The sequence below is a fragment of the Passer domesticus genome, chromosome 12 (genome assembly GCF_036417665.1).
Source record: "Passer domesticus isolate bPasDom1 chromosome 12, bPasDom1.hap1, whole genome shotgun sequence".
Taxonomy (NCBI): domain Eukaryota; kingdom Metazoa; phylum Chordata; class Aves; order Passeriformes; family Passeridae; genus Passer; species Passer domesticus.
In genome coordinates, this window is record NC_087485.1 from 6,145,349 (window position 1) to 6,164,014 (window position 18,666).

Genomic DNA, 18,666 nt, shown 5'->3' on the forward strand with positions numbered 1-18,666 from the left:
GGATGAGGTGCATCACAGTGTTTCTGTTCCCTGTAGCATCTCTTGGACCTTCTCCCCTGTGGGCCCATAGTCTCTAAACACAGAGGATGTACCCAGGGATGGGAGAGTCCTTCCTCCTGCTTCCCTCTCCCCCACAGTCACCCTGGTGTTTGGGGAGATGGAAGTACCCCACGCTAGATACTAAAGCTGGTCTTTGCATAGTTCTGTGCCACACTAATACAGCACAAAGAGAAAGGGCTGCTTTGTGCATGCACACGTGTGTGTGTGTGTGTGTGTCTCTGTGTGTGTGCACCCATCCATAGTGATTTCTTCCTTCATTCATGACATTTCTCTTTTCATTCATGGCAAATGGCCAGCAAGACTTTTCCCGTTGATACATCGCTAATGTAAAGCAAATAACAAACAATAATGTAGGTATTAAAGAGTAAATTCACAGTGCTCAGACAGCTGGCAGGGATTTAATACCAAAACACAGATCAGAAGACAGCAGTTGCCCTGCAAGGCAGCTGTATGTGCATTTTGGCTAGAGCACCATGTCCATGAGGGAATTGCTGCTGGCCCCAGAGGCTGCTTGGCAGGAAGGACACGCAGTAGATCTCTGCCAGAGAGCACGGAGATGTTTTGCAAAGAAGCTCATAGGTTTCCTCTTCTTTTTGCTGATTCCCAGACGCAAACCTCCCACATGTGGGCTGCAGCAAGTCAATCCTCTCCCTCCAGTGGCAGGACACTCACTGCTGGGCTGGTTCAGCACCAAAAGCCACCTCTACAAAGAGGGTGATGGCTCCATCGTGGCTGAAGGCAGGTGCTTTGTGGGCTTCCTCCTTTTCCCCTGGGGAATGAGATCAGGGCCACCACAAGACCATGGAGCTGCAGCCTGGAGGGACTTTGCAGAAGCACCATCTCTGGAGCTCCTTGCCCAGGGCAGCCCACCAGGAATGAAAGGGACAAAGCAAAGAGCCCTGCTGAGGTGGATCATGCCCACTGAAGGGTAAACTGAGGCACTGCTAGCTGATCCCTCCCTCTGTGAGGAAGCTGCATCTGCCAGGATCACTCTCAGTGGCTGCAGGTGCAGGCAGGGAGAGAGTTCCACCAGGAGCTAGTCCTGGGAGGCTGTGGTGGTTTTGTCATGTCTGATGATGTAGGAGAGGGAACCAGTGGTCTCCTTTGTCTTTGGGTAGTAGAGGACGACCAGCCAGATGAATATGAAGATTCCTGCAGGGAAAGGAAGACAAGCACTCAGCAGCAGCAGGAGACAATGGGAAACATCTTGCCAGGATGCTAATGACACTTTCCTTCCACTTCCAGGGGATTCCCTCAGCTCAGTCCTGCCTCCCCGCCTCCTTCCCATGAACCATTTGTCTGGGAGTGGATAATGTCCCTAGTCCTCTGCTAGGGAATGTCTTTCTTGAAAGAAAACCACCACAGGCGGAGTGGATGTAACTGGGAGCCATGAGCAGCTCCGTGCTGGTGGTTAGGACCTGCTGCTTGGTGTGCCATGACAAAAGGAAGGGTATGACAGTGCTGGGAAGACACTGGAGCCTTGGGACCCCTGGTCAACCCACAGCCAGGCTGGCTTCTGCCTCCTCCATCTTCCCCACCCAAGCCCAGGGAGCCCAGCTCAGGGTGAGTGCTGACCTTGGAGAGAGTTGAGGACGGTGAAGAGGTAGAGCACAGCTGCAGAGGAGATGCCATAGGTGAGGAATGCCAGGGCCCAAGTGGCTCCCAGCAGGCAGAAGAGCCCTGCTGCCACCAGAGCCACCTTCCAGGGCTTACGGTTTCCCTGCACTGCCCCAGTGCCCTGCAAGCTGCAGCTCTTCTGGGCTGCCACCCCGAAGACAGCCATGTTGAAGAGGAAGATGAGGCCAAAGTAGCCACAGTTGGTGATGTAGTGGACCAGAAGATGTTTGGAAGTGATCCAGCACCTGAAAAGAGACAACCATGGTGCCCCCAGCAGCCCTGCAAGCCTCAGCAGCACCCCTGGGAGCCTTCCCCTGGTGGGATTTTCCAAAGCCAGGGTGGAGCAGGGGGAGCAGTGGTGGGTGTCCACTGCCCTCGTGTTGCTCAGCTGGGAGGGAGCCTGGACAAGCTCCAGGTGGACCCTGGACATCCCTCCATGACCTGGAGGGCTGCAGGCGTGACTGAGGAGGCTCAGCATGAGAGCTGGGGTGGCTGGTGTGTGGCAATCACAGTTAAGGAAGCAGAAGCAGAAGCATGGCACAAAGCCAAACCAGATGGGTGCAATCCTGGCAGGACTGAGCTGCCCCTCCCTGTGCCAAAGGGCCACCCGAGCCCTGTGGGCAGCAGCACACTCACAGGTGGGCTATGACCTGCTGGTCCATGGTCTGGATGCTGTACTCTCCATAGCTGCCAATAGCTCCTGCCACTCCCACCACGAGAGCAGGGAAGCCTGGAGGAAGGGAGAGACAAACACAGAATTGATTAGGCTGGAAAAGACCTCTAAGAGCATCAAGTCCAGCCATTAACTCAGCACTGCCACATTCACCACTAAACCATGTCCCCAAGTGCCACATCCACACATCTTTTGAACACTTCCAGGGATGGTAACTCCACCACTGCCCGGGGCAACCTGTTCCAGTACCTAACCACCCCTTCAGTGAAGAATTTCCCCCAGCATCCAATCCAAACCTCCCACTGCCCCTCTCACCCCCATCTCTCATCCAGGCTGCTCACCCCAGCCAACCAGGCACAGCTTTGCCAGGTAGTGGTGGATGTAGATGCCGAGCACCTTGACAAAGAGCAGGTAGAGCTGACAGCCCTCCAGCGCCGTCCAGGTGAAGCAGCAGAGCAGGCAGTAGTGGGTGAGCCCCCCCAGGACCCCGCAGGTGCTGGGGTGGGTCCTGCCAGAGAGCCCACTGTTGAGCAGGAAGGCCAGGTTGAGCAGGAGCAGGCTGCCCACGAGGTTGAGGTGCAGCCCCAGGTTGGTGCGGACGGTGTCCTCAAACCTGAACCTGCACCTGCAGGTCCCCACAGGGACCAGGAAAGGCAGGGCCACGGCTGAGCAGGCCCTGGGCTGTAGCACAGCAGCTCCACGCAGAGCCACTGGCGCTGCCTCACGTCTCTCCCAGCCTGGCAAGCCCCCCTGGAGCTGCTGGCTCATCCCACCTTACGAAGATGCAGAAGGCCATGGTGAAGATGGAGAAAGCCACGGCTACCCCACAGCCAGCGGTGGCAACAGCCATCACAGCTTTTGCTGTGGAGCCATCCAGAGCTGGGTTCTGCCAAACATGCAGGTGTTGGGTTAGACAGGCCCTGGAGCAGCCCAGAAAACCTGACTGCAGGTGGCAGAGCCTTGGGCAGAGCCCCAAGGCTGCTGCAGGGACCCCACACCAGCCCCCAGATCCTCAGGGGAAGCAGGGCAGTGGTGGCTCAGAGATGCTCTGAGGTGGGCTGAGGTGTGGGTGAAGTGAACCACCATCAGCACCCTTCTGGGAGTCTCCACCAGGATCTGGGAGCTCAAGCCTTGTTCTGCCAGAGCCTGCACAAAGCTGGGGCCTTTTCCAGCCTGCCCTGCTCAGCTGATCTGCTGTTGTCCTCCTGAGCTGGGGCTGGGCTTGGTTTTGGGATGTTGGCTATAATTGTCCCTGTGTGGCTACTCCTGACACCCCAGGGGCCACAAATGTGGGCAGGCAGCACTGCCAGGGCACAAGCAGGAGCTGCAGGGAGTGGGGTCATCACCAGGAGGAGGGTGAAGAAGGTGAGATGGTCACAGGAGCAGACTGTCCCCTCGTCCCCAGGCTGCGTGACACATCCGCTGCCGCTCCAGCCTCCTGCCTGCCCTGCAACAGGCACGGGGGAGCGCTGAGAGCGCGGTTCAGCGCCCCTGCCCCGCCCCGCACCTGCCCGAGCAGCGCCCACCTCTGCTGGGATCCCAGAAGACGCATTGAGGGGTGACACCCTGCATGGGGGACAGCAGCATCAGCCCTGCTCCGGGGAGGGGCACGGGAGGGGAGGGGAGGGCAGGCAGGGCTGGTTTACCCGGGGCAGCTCCGTGTGGGTGAAGGTGAGCTGCACGGGGTCCTGCAGCCCCGAGATGCTGCTCTCTCCCACTGTGATGCCCACCACGGTGTTGTCCAAGACCTGCGCTGTCTGGTTGACCTCCTGTGGAGGGGACACGCTGCCAGAGCTGAGCTGGTGGCCAGCAGGGGCTGGGGGACGCTGGCAATGCCAGCCTGTACCTTGAAGATGCCAAGCTGCTGGATGTTGAGGACTGTCACCACCACACGCACTGTTTGGCTGCTCAGGGACCGGAATATCTCCCTGGGGAGGTGGATTTTACCTGCCTTCCCTTTCTCTGTGCTGTTCAGCCTGCTGGGGCCCTGCAGCAGAGAACAGTGAGAGGTTGTTGCTGCTGGGTCACAGCTCCTTTCAGAACCCACCAATCCTGCTCCAGGCACGAATTCAGCCCTGCCCAGGTGGGTTTGCTCAGCAACATCAGCAGGAGCCCCGAGGGCAGAAGGAAAGAACCATCCCCAGCACACAGCATCTGTGGGGACAGAGCTGGGAGTGAGACCCAGCAGATTCTCTACCCACCATCACCCACACACGGTCCCCTGGGACATCCAGAGCCTGGGAGAGCCTCTGGGTGGGCAGGAGGCACCAGGTCACACCTGTCTCTCCTCCTTTCCTACCTCACAGTCCCCTGACCACCTGGTCTGCTGGCATGGCTCCTTGGGGAGGGCTCTTTCCTCCCAAGCACCACTTCACGTGACTCCTTGCCAAGGGATGTTGAAGTTGGTGTGGGCCCATGATGCAACCCCACAGGGAGGAGGAAGAGCACAGCAGGGCACGCCAAGCCCTGGGGTGGGGTCTGAGGGGTGCTTGGAAAGTGTGGGACCTTCCAAGCAAGGGAGAGGGAGGGGCACACCTCACCTCTGTGGGGGAGAAGGCGACGAGGACATCACGGGTGACAGCCCTGCTGACATTGAGGATCAGCGCCTTGAGCCCCGCCAGCCAGCCGTGCCGCCCCGACTGCAGCAGCCTGTGGGACAGGGGGGCTGTGGCACACGGGGACACGGGCACTGGGCCCACAAACCCTGCCGTGGGCAGCCCTGCCACTACCTGAGCCAGCGCTCCCTGAGGCAGGCGCAGGCGCGGCTCTGCGAGCGCCACAGCTCCGGGCAGTGCTGGGACAAGCGGAGCACTCGGGTGCTGCTGCCTGGGCTCTGCTGCTCCAGCGCCACGCTGCAGCACTCCCGGTGCTGGTCACCCCGATGAAGGTCTGGGGAGGGTGGGAGCAGGTGAGCACGGGCACCACGGCACTGGGTGGGCGCTGGGAGCAAGGGTGGGAATGGCAGGGGACACTCACCGGAGCAGCTGTCCTGTCCTGCGGCAACATCTGGAACAGGGGGACATGGAGAAAAGGGGGAAAACACCAAAATCTAGGGTAAGCCCTCCCTTTGTCCAGAGGGAAAGGGGAGGAGAAGGCAGGAGAGTCTGGCAGCTGCCAGGTTTTGAAGGAACAGTCCTGCAGTTACGTGGGCTTCAAAAGCAGCTGGACAGCAATCAGAGCTGGTGAGGGCAAAACCAGCGTGTCCAGCCTGCCTGAGGGGCTCGCAAAGGAGACCCTGCACTGCTGATCCCAGGTTGTAAAAAAGCCCCCAGCAACAAAGCCCCCAACTCTGCTCACCTCTGCACATCCCAGTGGGAATGCTCCCCTCTGGCCTGTCCACATTTCAGGATGAAATCTCCACTTGGTCTTTTGGTGAACACCTTCCCACGGGAAAACCTTCCCACAAAACCCATGCACCCCCTGTGCCAAGGAAGCCACTCACCAGGCAGCAGCAGGAGCAGCAGCACAGTGCCCAGGAACCAGTTCATGCCACTTTGTGGGGCCTCCTGGCTGCCCCTGGCCATCCCACCAGGCTCTGCTCCCCTTGTCCCAGCAGCTCTGCTCCTCCCCAGGTTCCCCCAGGGCTTGTGGCCACTTCTGAGGCAAGAGCCGTTCCTCATTTCCCTCCCGGGAGCCCCTCACGCCTTCCTGTGGGCTGGCCAGTGACCTCCTGTCCCAGCTCACACAACGGCACCAACCGCCGGGGCCGCAGCCTTTCCCTCCTGGCCGGCCCAGGGCTCCTTGCTTTCCCTTTCTCCCGCACTCCACCGAGGGAGTGATGGCCCCAACCAGCCCAGCGAGTGCTGGAGCATCCTCGTGCTAAACTGGGCACCGCTACAAGCCTCCAGGTGAAACATCCCCCTGCTGGCAAGGTGCCCCTGCCCCAGCTGGGAGGAGGGAGACGATCCACAACCAGCTGGAAGGGGATGGTGGGATGGGAAATGTGGTTTGCAAGAGGCACAGCCAGGACAGCCAGATTCTGCCTGGCCCCACAGGCACTGAGGGGATGATTCCCATCCTTTGATGTCTCCCTTTTTGTGTCCCTGTCCTCCACCAGCGTCCCTTTGTGCTGGGTAGTGACAGTCCCCAGAGCCTTCCCAAGCCATGGCACCTCCCTCCACAACCCCAACCCCAATGGCACCAGGCAGCCAGTGCTCTGCCAGGAGCGCCTTTAGGGTCCCACTGTCCTCAGCAGGATCCTACAGGGTGAATGCTGGGCCCTGCCCCAGAGGTGGGATAACCCAGATGAGAAAAGGCCACCCACACACCGAGCAGAGACCCCAGTGAGCCACACTCTGAGAGAAACAACTTTAATGGGCACAGTGGGTGTGCAGGCATGCTCACAGAACTCCTACATCACCCATAGTAGACATTCAACAGAATAACAAAAATAGATTATTTCAGCTGCCTGAGAGTGGGGCAGAGTCATTCTTCCCTGGGGAAGGACCATCAGCAAGGGCTGAAAACTGGGCCCTTCCCACCCATCACTCCTGTCCTCAGGACATGGGAGGGGACATCCAAAAGCACTGGGGACCCTGTCCCTGCCTCTTCCACTTTTTACAGCCCCACTGCCCAAGTAAGCATCCCTCCCTCCTTCCCTCCTGTCCCAAGAGTGCCAAGCCAGTCAGGATGAGAAAATTGAGGAGGGGGCCAGCAGAGGGGGGGTGGCTGGCCCCACTGTGGGTCCCTGGGCTCCCTGTGGCACTACAGGGCAAGTGCAGTAGCAAAGCAGATGGTGTGGTCCTTCTTGTGGCCGTCCTTGGCATGGGGAGCTCTGGCACAGCACGGCCGCCACGGGGCTCAGCTGCTGCTGGGCTGCAGCTTGGCACTGTCAGAGCTGCTCTGAGAGTCAGGGGACTTCCTCGCCTGCAGCACCATGGTCCAGTACCAGAGGAAGATGAGGAAACCTGGCAGAGGGGAGAGGAAGCGTGGGTGAGCCCCCTCGAGGCACAAACCACAGTTGAGAGCGAGGCACCCAGCCTGCCAGAGCTCCTCTTGCACACCAACACCCCTGAAAATCCTGGTGCTCTTTGGAGGAGCCCAGAGTCACAGGCTCACCTTGGAGGGAGTTGATGATGGTGAAGATGTAGAGGGAGACAAGGCAGAACACACCAGAGGTGAAGGAGAAGAAGATCAGTGCCCAGGGGATGCCCAGCAGGATGCTCAGCCCAAAGAGGGCCAGGACATGCTTGAGCTTGTGACCCTTTTTGTTCTGCCGGAGGATCTCCCGCACCATGGCCCCCAGCATGACCGAGTTAAAGAGGAACACCAGGCTGAAGAAACCCAGGTTCACGGTGTTATGGAGCAGGGGGCTCGTGATCCAGCATCTGGAGGGAGGAGAAAGGGCAGAGGGTGACACTGTGTCCTCCCACAGGGTCAGGAGGAGGGGCTGGGAGAAGCACAGAAGTGTGGTGCCAGCCCAGCACCAGGGCGGGGGATCCCCCTGGCACAACAGCCCAGAAAAGCCCAGGCATGGTGAAGGTTCAGCCATCTGCCATGACTTACATGGTTGCGTTGGTGGTTCTGCCATCCATGGACTCATAGATGGGAATGGAGACGGGGCCGTAGTTGGACCAGCTAAAGAGGAGGATCGTCATCACACAGCAGAGCGGGAGCCCTGGGGGAAGGAGCAGAGTGAAGTGGCTGCCCTACTCCCTGGCCTTTGGACCTTCTGGAAGGACTTGTTGGGCCTTTCTCCCTGCACAGAGCACAAGGACATCCTCGCTCCCAAAGGGAAACCAGGGGTGGAAGACACACAGCAAGGGCACCTGGCAGGAGCCCCAGCCTGGGAGGGAGCGGTGCTGTGCTCACCCCAGCTGGGGACCTCCCAGGCATGTGGAGCTTTAGGCCATAAAAGATCACAAGACCTTCCTGCCATGACCTCCAGCCCAGAGCATGGCAGAGATGCGTGGACACCTCCTGCATCCAGCCCTGGGCAGTCCTGGAAGGTTCTTTAGAAAGAAGGGATCCTATTACTATTTAAAGATCCCGAGTGGTGGCTCTCCAGGTCTCCATTGCTGGGTGATCCCCCAGCATGACCCACCCTTGCTTTAGCACCAGCTTCTGCTCCCAGCCTTCAAGCCTCCTCCTCCTCCTCCCAAGGCTCTTGACAGACAGCTGCTCCCCCACAGCTGTGTCTCCATCCCCATCCAGGCACTGCATCCCACGGGAAAGACCAACCCGAGTGCCCCTCCACGCCGTGCCCTCAGGGTGCCTCTGCCTCCCCCATGCTCACCCCAGCCAGCCACAAAGAGCTTGAGCAGGAAGTGGTCGTGGTAGGCGTTGAAGACTTCGATCACGAGCCGGTAGAGGTTGTAGCCCTCGATGCCCATCCAGGTGAGGCAGCTCAGGAGGGAGAAGTGCAGGAACAGCCCCCCAGCTCTGCAGATGGCCTCGCTGCTGGCAGCCAGGTGCTCGGAGATGAGGAAGGTGACGTCCAGGAGGAAGATGGCAGCCAGCAGGTTCATGTGGACGTGCATGCTCGTGATCTGGTCTCGCTGTTTGCTTCTGCAGAACCAAAGGGAGCAGAACTCACCCCCGTGCCTGGCCAGCACACACCCCACAGCCCTGCGTGGGGCACCTTGCCCCAGCAGAAGGGCAAGGAGACTCTTTGGTAGTGCCAGGGACTGAGAGACCAACCCAGAGTTGGGATCACCCATCCCATGTGCAGCTCCAGCCCCTGCAGCTGACCCTGCACTGAGGATGCTCAGAGGGCTGGAGCACTTTTCCTGTGGAGACAGGCTGACTGAATTTGGCTTGTGCAGCCTGGAGAAGGCTCCAGGGAGACCTTAAAGCACCTTCCAGTGCCTAAAGAGAGCTGGAAAGGGATTTTGAACAAGGGCATGGAGTACAGGACAAGGGGAATGGCTTCAATCTGAGAGCAGGTTTAGTTTAGAATTTCAGAAGAAATTCTTCCCTGTGAGGGTGGTGAGGCCCTGGCACAGGTTGCCAAGAGAAGTTGTGGATGCCCCATCCCTGGAATGGATGGGGCAAGACCAGGTTGCATGGAGTTCTGAGCAACCTGGTGTAGTGGAAGATGTCCCTGCCTATGGCAGGGGGATTGGAAATTAATGATCTTTCAATCCCTTCCAACCCAAACCATTCTATATTTTTATGATTCTAAGATTTCAGGTCTGAATCGTCCACTTAGGATCAGTGACATGACTCAGGAGAAGACACTCATTATCTCCTCCAGGTCCTTGGAAAGATCTTTGCAGACTTCTGCTTGCTGCATCCACAACAATCAATAAGATTTTCCAAAATCTTTGAAAAGAGCTGGTGTTTCTGAGCACCCTGCAGGAGACCTGACCAAGAGGACCCTGGACAGGAAAACTCTGCTTTATTCAAAAAAGGCTCCTTCATGATGCTTCTATCCAGGCCACCAGCTGCTCGGAGAGCTTGTGCCCACCCAGGTGTTCATGGCCAGGGCCAGGACACAGACAGGGAGCGTGGGGTGAGCCACCAGACTGTACCTGAAGTAGAGGAAGACAATGGTGCAAATGGATGCCAAAGCCGAGATCAGGCAGCCAACGTAGCTTATGATACTCAGGTAATTCCTGTGCACAGAGGTGATCTCTGGAGAGGAAACCTGAGGAGGAGGAGCAATGAGAGATGGTGAAGAAGAGCACCACTGGGAATTATGTGAGGGGTCTGAGGGAGGGTGCTACCCACCATGAGCACAGCAAAGTAGGTGAGGTGGTTGCACCTGCACTCTGTCTGGCTGCTCCCTGGCACCGTGGTACACCCATAGCTGTCCCAGCTCCCAGAACTGGCTGTGCAGGAGAAAGGGAGAGCACCTGGTGAGCAGCAGGAACATCTGCCTTGGGCTAAAGGACCTTCAGGGCAAGGTGTCCATGGAAAGAGGGAGAACAAGAGTGGGAGGTCCCAGCTTGTCCCAGGCCAAGCACATATACACACATAGCCCCCTCAGCACTGGAACCCATCCCTAGGGAAGGGGAAAGCTCTTAGAGTAGCTCTGGAGGGAAAAAAAATGACATCAGCCCTGTGGGAAGGGCTTAGAGAGAGGGAGGAAGGGAGGTGCAGAGCAGCCTTCACCCTGCTGGTGGGGCTGTGGTACCTTGGAACAAGAGCCTGCCTTCACTGCCAAGGGCAGGGGCACTCACCAGAGGTGTCCTCCTGCCAGAAGACGCACAGCGGGGTCACGTTCTTCTGCAAGGACAAAACCACAGGCCCTGGTCAGGATGCAGCTGTGGGTTTGTTGCCTGCCCAGCACTTTTGATGGGGGACAACACGGGGCAGGAGACAAGATGGTCTCAGGAGACAAAATACAACTTGGATAAACCAGACTGCCCCTGTGGTGGGAGTGGGCTCCAGGCAGAGACCACTCGGTTAACAACAGCTGGAGCAGAAACCTCCTTCCAGATCCTCTTTTCCAGACAAAGTGTTCAGCTTTGAGCAGGCACCTGACAGAGCCATGAATGAGCCAAGGGCCTGCTAACACAGTGTGCCCCAGCCCTGGTGACAGCGCTGGATGTGACACATCTGCCATGAGGCATCTCCTGGAGAGGGGAGGGCAGTGCCACCACGCAGTGAAGCCATGACTGTGATACAGCCCCAGAAGACACAGCAGACACTGCCCAGGCAGGCCATGGGCATGGACCTGCTGGATTGTGACCCACCCTGAGCTGGCAGGGGCTGAGCCCTCCTGCCCCTGCATTCCTATGGGCCCCCACCTACCGGCAGCTGGTCATGGAAGAAGGTGAGGACCACGGGCTCGGAGAGGTTGGCCACCACTGTGTCCACCACGGAGATGCTGACTACCTTGTCACCCAGGACCTGGCTGCTGTTTTCATCCTGGTGGAGAAGAGGAGGCAGTGGCAGTGTGGGAAGGGAGAGCAGCCAGGTGTGAAGCAGAGGAGAGTGCCCAAGAAGAAGATCCCGACTTTACCCATCAGGCTTTTAGCTCATTTTTGAAGCATCTTCTCCCAGTGGTCTGGTGGCACCCCTGCAGCCCAGCACCACGGCACACCCAGGCCATTCCCATGGGCATTACCTGGAACATGGTCTGCCTGTTGATGTCCATGAGCAGCACCCTGTGCTCCACCACCTCCTCCTCCTTCACCATCATGAACAGGCTGCTGGGCAGGTCCACTGTGAATCCCTGCACCTCTCCACTCTCCTGCAAAGAAAGACTCGTCAGGAAAGTGGTGTAGAGAGAGCATGATGGGCCAAGAGCACTAGGACAGGCTTTGCAGACCCACCTCTCTCTGGGAAGGAAAGGTCAGCTGCTGAGGAGCCCGACTGGGCTGGACCCTCAGGACAGTGGCGTGCACAGTGGCCTTCCCAAAGGTCTGGTTCTGCCCTTCCAGCTCCACCTTGGCCAGCATCTTCTCCAGCTCCCCAAGCTCGCTGTTGGGGAAGGGGCACAGTGAGCTGGGTGCAGCGGGCACGCGTGGGCAGCAGCAGGAGCTGGGAACTCACCGGCGGAGCCTCTGCTGCCCCGTGGCTCCCGGGGCTGCTGCCAGGGGCTGGGCAATGAGGCTGGCCAGGGCCGTGAGCTGCTCCTCCACATCCTGCTCCCAGACAGGCATGCTCTCTGCAGAGGCTGGTGGAAAGGAAATGGCATGAAATGCATGGGCAGAACTGGCTTCCTTGTGCCCCAAAGTGACAGGCAGAGCCCTGGTGGGAGCAGAAAGCAGAGGGCTTCGAGGTGATCCCAAGCCAGGAAAGCTGATAGTGACTCCAACCCACAGGGCTTTCCTGCCACCCAGAACTCAGATCCCACTGGGCCACGGGGACCTCATGGTGGAGACTGGACCCTGAGAAACCACTGCAAAGACCTCAGTTTTCTGGGATTTTAGTCAGCATTTTGAAAATCTCCACCTTTAGGGATGCTGGGTACCAGGCCTGTCAAGAAAACCTACATCCCCTTCAATCACCCTTCAGCTATCTTCATATCACCAGGCTAAACCACACCCTGGGAAACAACCAATGCTCTGATGATGACTAGGGAACAGGCTGGGGATAAAACAACCCCTGAATTTCTTTAAAATAACATTAAATTGCATTTACCAGGGAAGAAGTATTCAGCTTTAGCATCCAGGGAGGTGTTCTTCCCCCCCTTGATGAGGTAGGACACATTGAAGATGTGGGCTCTGGTTCTTTCAGTCTGCTGACTCTCCTGGCCCCAGGGGATGCTGCTGGAGGGGTCCCCACCCAGGGGGATGCTCTGCTTGCCATACACCAGCTGCAGGGTCCTGTTGGACTCAAACCAGTAGATGCAGAAGCGGTACCTGCCCAGCGTGGGGGGCAGCCTGTACTTGTAGTAAGAGTTTCTCCTGCTTGGCAAGAAGGGCCTTTTTATGATCAGTGCCTGGGCCGTGTTCTCGATGGAGATGGTGGCAGGGCCGTGCTCGTAGAGCACAGAGCTCTCCTGGGTCTGGTTTCGGTCACCACAGAAGCGAAAATCCTCTTCCCTGTGGCCACTGGCTCCCACCCCTGCATTGTAGAAGCACACAGAGACAGCAGATGAGCTGCAGGGACAGCCAGCCCTGCACACACACAGCCCTGCAGCAGCTGTCACACGTGGCATGCCAGGCTCTCCACCCCAGCTATCCCAACCCTGTCCTACAGGCTGAGTGACACCAGCCACGTCCCCAGTGTCACAGCCCTGCTGCAAGTCTGCCAGGGCCCTTTGGGCAGCAGGACCTCCTGCCTTCCAGGGACAGCCTCTCCCAAGTGCCACCACCCACATCAGCAGGCACTGAAAGAGGATCTGTCCATTCCCAGGAGGGATGGATGGAGAGCACCTCCTTTCCCTGGAAAGGACACATTCTGCCCAAGGGACCCACCAGAGCACATCATCCCATGAGGTGTTTTACCTCTGTGGAAGCCTGGGTTGCATACATCTCATGGTTCCCCCCAGCCAACATTTTGGGGCTGCCAGTTACTCCCAGCAGCCCAAATCACCATCCCAAGACAGGACAGCCTACCTTGCAGGAGGGAGAGGAGGAGCAGGAAGAGGACCTTCATCCCGGGCAGCTCTCTACCTCAGCGTGGCCTTCCAGGAGACAGCAGAGCCTGAAAGGGCACAAAGGGAAGGGGCCACATGAGTATTTGAGTATCCCCCAAGCCGTGAGGGCAGGGATGGAGAGCAAGGACTGTGCAGGTGGGACACAGCCAGCTCCCTGTTGCCTGTGCCTCCAGGAGGAGCCAGGACCACCAGGCACCCACGATGGCTGTGGGCTGGAGGGATGGCAGAGGCTGGAAGCCCCCGAGTTCTTAGCAAGGAGAGGGTGCCCCAGCACTCCAACCAAAGAGTGCACAAGGGAGGGCTCCCCTCTTCCGCCCTCTGCTCCCCATCTCAGTTAACACCCTGACTTGTTATCATCAATGATAGGAACAGAAGGAAACTGTGGTTTCCTAACTCACCAGCCCTGAAATTATTCTCTTGGATGTTTTCAGCTCCTGCAGATTAGCTGAGGAGCTGGGCACACTGCAAACCACTCCATCATCTCAGCCTGCAGAAACAGGCTGCCCCAGGCACATCCTGGCAATGCCAGCACAGCAACCACGGCTGCCCAAACCTGCTGCTCACAACCAGCTGGGCCACATCCTGCACAGCCCCTTTGCCCATCCCTTCATCTAGAGCTCTGCTCCACCACCCTTTTCTTCATCTGTGCATGAGGGCACATGCCTTGTGACCTACACCCAGGCCAGCCCTGAGCACTCTGCCACACGCCTGGGCTCACCCAGCCACAGCCTTCACACACACAGCCTTTTTCATTGTGCTTCTGCCTGCCCCCGGCCACAAACTGCACCTCCAGCTCTGCTGGGACGCACCCAGTGTCACCTCCTCCTCTTGCTGGTGTCACTTAACCATGGGACAAATCCTGCCAGGGTCTGGCCACCAGCAGAAGCTCCCCCAGAGTGGGACAGCGTGGGTGGGGGCTGCCAGAGCAGCTGGCCCAGCCCAGCACTTGTCAATGCCCAAAGTGAAACCAGCACTGTTGGCCACTGCTGCATCACTCCTGCACTGCTCTCAAACACCCCCCAAAACCCACCAAGCATCGAAACTGCTTTGTTTGCTGTGAGCTGGTGCCGGGGCACCAACCAGCATCACCTGCAAAGCCTTACAGCTCTCCCACATGCTCAAGGGTCACCAGATGCTTAATGACTCGTTAGCAGATTCCTCCCAGCAGCACAGGTTTTGTCTAGAAGTTTCTCTAGCCAGCACAGATCCTGCAGGGGTGTACAGCCCACTCCTTGTGGCAATTTATCATCAGCAGACGGGGGCTCCGGGTTGTTAATTAACCTGCTGCTGTGGCTGTAACTAAGTGACACTAACGAGGTCTCCCAGTGTGAAGTGGGAGGGTATGGCACAGGCATGACTTGGCTGGACTAAATGGATTTGGATGGGGCAGGCACCCCAGTGCCTTGCCACACGCTTAGGAATCTCACACATATATCCAAAAAAACACGGACCTGGGGTGGCAAAATGCTGTGGGTGATGGAAAACACCTGGATCACTTAAAAGCAATGCAGCTTCACGTGGATGCCAGCCATGTTGAGGCAGCACAGAGCTGGCAGGGCAATAAAGCATCGCCTCTGGATGGGGAATGCTGAATCCTAATGAGGCCTCAGCCCATCCCACTGTGCAGACATCTTTAGGTTTTATTGGGATGGCTGGAGGAGAGGATCAGCCCCTTTCAGCCGTTACTCAGCTGGGACCAGAAATCCCTGTGGGAAAGAGGGTGGGGGAGCCGGTATTTCCCCTCCCAGCCCTGCTGGTCCCGCTGGCCCGACTCGGATTGCTGCTTCCTGAGGTGAACAATAGCGAGAGAAAATCCCCTGAAAATGGTTTCCCAGTGAGAAAGCACGGCCTCCATCCACGCTGGCAACAAGCACAGCAAAGGTAAACTCAGCCGGATGTGCTGAGCTCTCATCAGGGCTGAATCCTGCCTCGTCATCTTCCCATACCCGGATGGCAGGGGGCAAAAACCCCTGGCTTGGCCTCAAAAACAACCAGATTATGTACAAAGAGGTGGCAGACACTCTGCCAGGGCGGCACAGCTTGGAGCAGGCTCCCTTATCAGCAGAGAGGGAGGCTCATTCCTGGGCATCAGTTCTTATCCTCCCGTTAAGCACCATTAAGGTGCTGGCCTTGGAAAGAAAAGCCAAAGCATTGTGTTGAGGTCTCTAAACCTTGGGTGAATGGGGGGGGGAAGACTTAAAACTCCACAAACAAAAGGTGTTTACTACCACCTTCCTGCTTTCTGGGTGACTTGGCAGCAGGTATTTAAGCTGATATTTAAGCTTCTGGAGGTGGCACGTGGCTTTTGGATATGACGTTTTTCCCAAGGAGAAGGGAAGATGCTCTGATGACTCAAACAAACACGGGAAGCAGGGAGATCCAGGGCTTTTATCTGTTTTCCTTCCAGCTCCGTTAGGAAAGTGACGCTCTGTTCCTCGAGATGAGAGTGAGCCTGGAGCTCGTCACCACAGTGGGTTACTCAGCAGCCTGATGAGGAAACTGTGGCGCACAAAGGCAAGCCAGGACGGGCTCCTGGAGATGCAAAACAGCTTTGCACAACAAATCCCTCATTGTAGGGACCAAAAACAGTGTGCCCTGGGTCTGGAGCTGTCCAAGGATGTGAGGAACCATGGGGGTCCCCCATAAAAGGGGTGCCCCAGTGTCAGAATCCGAGTAAAGGGATGCCCCAGTGTCAGTATCTGAGTGCCTCACAAAGTGCCCTTGTCCTTGGCCAGTGGTGCATGCCCGGGGCCAGCCTCACGTGATTCATGGCATTGGCATGTGATTCCCAGCACTGGTGGGTGACAAGGGAGCGCTGGCTGATGCCCCAGGGGTCGGGGGGCAGCTGCACTCTGCCAGCAGCCTGGCAGTGCCAAGCTGTGCCACGGGGTGCTTCAGCTTGTCCCGGGCCATGGCACTGCTCAGAACACCCAGCACCTCCAAGATGAGTCTTGCCAACAGGATGAAGGCAGATCTGATGGCGATTCCCACGGGAACGGCACAGCTCCCTGCCAGATCTGTTCTTTGCCAGCCACTGGCAGCCATCCCTTCCCACAAAGGCGTGGGGAGAACCAAGGGGAGGCTGGCACAGGCTCCTGCCAGTGCCTGGGGCTCCTGGGACCGAGCGTTTGCTTAGAAATGGCTCTTGACATTCAAAAATTTTTTAAAATTTTCCGTTTCCTAAAAAACACCACAAAAAGAAGTTAACTAACCCAGCACTTCCTCCAGTGCCAGGGCAACACGGCACCTGGCTCAGTGGCACACGAAGCCTTGTGGCTTCAGCAGCAGCCACCCACATTCTGCAAAGGAGCAGGCACATCTACGCTGGACTGAGGCTGACGTGACACAGTCACAACGCAATGCAAGAACATCTCTGGCCACAGGGTTACAGACAGTTGTCCCTGCCACACACTCCCACCACACAGTCTTCTTTGAGAGCAGCTCCATTTCTCCTCCTGCACACCCCCCTTCCAAACCACTCCCTTGGGTTTCAAAGGGCTCCCAAAACACCCTGTCCACTCCCAGCTCCTACCCCCCTTCACACGAGCAAGGTCCTCCCACCCTGCCTGTGCTGCAGGTGCCAGGGAAGGGAGGTGCAGAGCAGTGCAAAGTAGCTCAGGACCACCCCAAATCAGGTTCTCAGCTATTTGGCACATAAAACACGGAGCTGGAGCCTAGTGAGGGCAAAGTCTGCAGCACCCCAGGAGCCAGGTAACAGACTGTGGGCCTCCCAGATTCCTGCCAAGCCCCAGCTGTCGGGTGGGCTGATGGGAAAGGAGCTGGTGAGTCCAAGAGCTCCTGAAAAACAGGCGCCAGCAGGCTGTGCCCAGCTGGTCCCGTGCGGATATTGGCACGCTGGGAGACACCCAGCCTGCTGTCTGCCAACCACACAGCTCTGACCCTGCACCCACGGGTGCCACCGCAAGGTGCAGGCACGGCCAGCCCCAGGGAGCCCCGTTCAGCCAACACACAGTTGCTTGCAAACCTGTTGCTCTGCAAATAGCAGCCCCCGGGCCGCGGGATTAAGAGCTGGACGGCAACCAAGTATGCAGCATTTTCAGTCCTTGGGTTAATTTGCATAGGAACTGTGAACCCAGCAAGGGGCACGGCAAACCCCACGGTGGCTGCAGTCCCGGGCTCAAAGGATTTGCCCCCGCCCGTCTCCGAAACACGCCTGGCTCCCCGCTGGTGGTGGAGCTTGTGGAGGGGGTGGGGGGGTTACTGCAGCCCTCAGACCATGAAATGAGCTTTGGCTGCCTTCCTTCCACAACAGCCATTCGGACTTGCTGCCAGGAGGTTATTCCAGGAGACTTCATTTCGATTCCCCAGCTGGTCTCTCTGAGTTTTGCTGGTCTCTCTGCAGGGGCAGCACAGGCGGTGGGTAGAGACCACCCCAAGCATCCTACACCCCAAACCCGCAGCGACGTGCCAGGACCGGCAGCAGCAAACTGGGATGGTGCAGGAGGAATCCCCCCAAAAGGCATTTTAGGGAAGGGAGATCACCCTGTCGAGACATGCCAGCGATCCCACGGGATGCTGCACCCTCCGCCGGGAGCGAGGAGAGGAAGGAATGGGGTGTGCTGGTGGTTCCCATAAAGACTGGGAAGCGATGGCACACACCGGCAGTCGGGGTTTCTGGAGCTCAGTCCGGGCAGCTCAGGGGGTTTGGCGGCTCCATGGCCCAGGAATGCAGCCTGGCTGCGGGGCAGGCGAGTGCGAGCTCCATGGAGCAGGGATGAAGGTTGGTTTCGCAGATAACCGGCACCATGGCCACGAGCAGAGTCCCCGTGCCCTGCCCGGCCGGGCACATCACTCCCACCCCTGAACTCTGCACATGGAGCGGGGCGCTGCTCAAGCCCCCCACAGAGACCCTCCGCTCCATCCATCCATCCATCCATCCATCCATCCATCCATCCATCCATCCATCCAGCTCCCTGCCCGGTGCCACCGCCCGCGCGGAGCCCCCAGCCCCGGCTGGAGCCCACCCCATCCACTCCCGCCCGCCGCAGCATCCCCTCGGCTCCGGTACCGGGCAAACGCGCCCCTGGCACCCCCACGGGGGACACCGGGCTCCGCGATCCTCCCTCGTCCCTCCTCCACCGCTCCCCGGTGCTCCCTTACCTGGAGTCGGGGCGGGCTCGGCCCGGCACCGCCCGGCTCCGCTCGGTTGGGCTGGCACGGCTCGGCACGGCTCGGCTCAGCACCACTCCGCAGCTCGCCCAGCGCGGTGCCCCGGGAGCGGCGCCCGCCCCGCCCCGTCCCCCGGCGGGCGGTGACTCAGCGGGGCGGTACCGGGGCTGCTCCCCCCGCGCCGACCCCTCCG

At 58.5% G+C, this 18,666-nt stretch overlaps 2 protein-coding genes across 2 annotated transcripts; both read right to left on the reverse strand.

Moving 5' to 3' along the window:
- Positions 1-377: 377 nt before the first annotated feature.
- On the reverse strand, positions 378-6,541 carry ADGRG3 (adhesion G protein-coupled receptor G3). Its single transcript, XM_064386617.1, has 13 exons — positions 5,793-6,541; positions 5,327-5,356; positions 5,080-5,239; positions 4,891-4,999; positions 4,197-4,337; positions 3,997-4,119; positions 3,877-3,916; positions 3,697-3,797; positions 3,124-3,236; positions 2,692-2,975; positions 2,314-2,407; positions 1,636-1,922; positions 378-1,212 (listed from the first exon to the last, which is right to left on the reverse strand). Exons 1-13 carry the CDS (start codon positions 5,968-5,970, stop codon positions 1,097-1,099), a joined length of 1,776 nt encoding a protein of 591 aa, XP_064242687.1. The 5' UTR covers positions 5,971-6,541; the 3' UTR covers positions 378-1,096.
- A 103-nt stretch (positions 6,542-6,644) lies between these two features.
- ADGRG1 (adhesion G protein-coupled receptor G1) lies at positions 6,645-18,600 on the reverse strand. The gene is made up of 14 exons (XM_064386616.1): positions 18,465-18,600; positions 13,303-13,390; positions 12,383-12,808; positions 11,792-11,915; positions 11,572-11,719; positions 11,364-11,489; positions 11,048-11,164; positions 10,474-10,519; positions 10,022-10,122; positions 9,823-9,938; positions 8,586-8,857; positions 7,856-7,967; positions 7,409-7,677; positions 6,645-7,257 (listed from the first exon to the last, which is right to left on the reverse strand). The coding sequence occupies exons 2-14, from the start codon at positions 13,340-13,342 to the stop codon at positions 7,151-7,153; spliced, it is 2,004 nt and encodes a 667-aa protein (XP_064242686.1). The 5' UTR covers positions 13,343-13,390; positions 18,465-18,600; the 3' UTR covers positions 6,645-7,150.
- Positions 18,601-18,666: the final 66 nt, after the last annotated feature.

Coding starts and splice junctions, on each gene's coding strand:
- ADGRG3 (XM_064386617.1), bottom strand. CDS start 5,970: ATGAGGAACGGCTCTTGCCTCAGAAGTGGCCACAAGCCCTGGGGGAAC. Junction 5,000..5,079: donor CTCAGGGAGCGCTGGCTCAG/GTAGTGGCAGGG, acceptor CCTGTCCCACAG/GCTGCTGCAGTCGGGGCGGC. Junction 2,408..2,691: donor GCTGTGCCTGGTTGGCTGGG/GTGAGCAGCCTG, acceptor CCCTTCCTCCAG/GCTTCCCTGCTCTCGTGGTG.
- ADGRG1 (XM_064386616.1), bottom strand. CDS start 13,342: ATGAAGGTCCTCTTCCTGCTCCTCCTCTCCCTCCTGCAAG. Junction 11,490..11,571: donor CCTTTCCTTCCCAGAGAGAG/GTGGGTCTGCAA, acceptor CTTTCTTTGCAG/GAGAGTGGAGAGGTGCAGGG. Junction 7,258..7,408: donor CATCATCAACTCCCTCCAAG/GTGAGCCTGTGA, acceptor CCCCTCTGCCAG/GTTTCCTCATCTTCCTCTGG.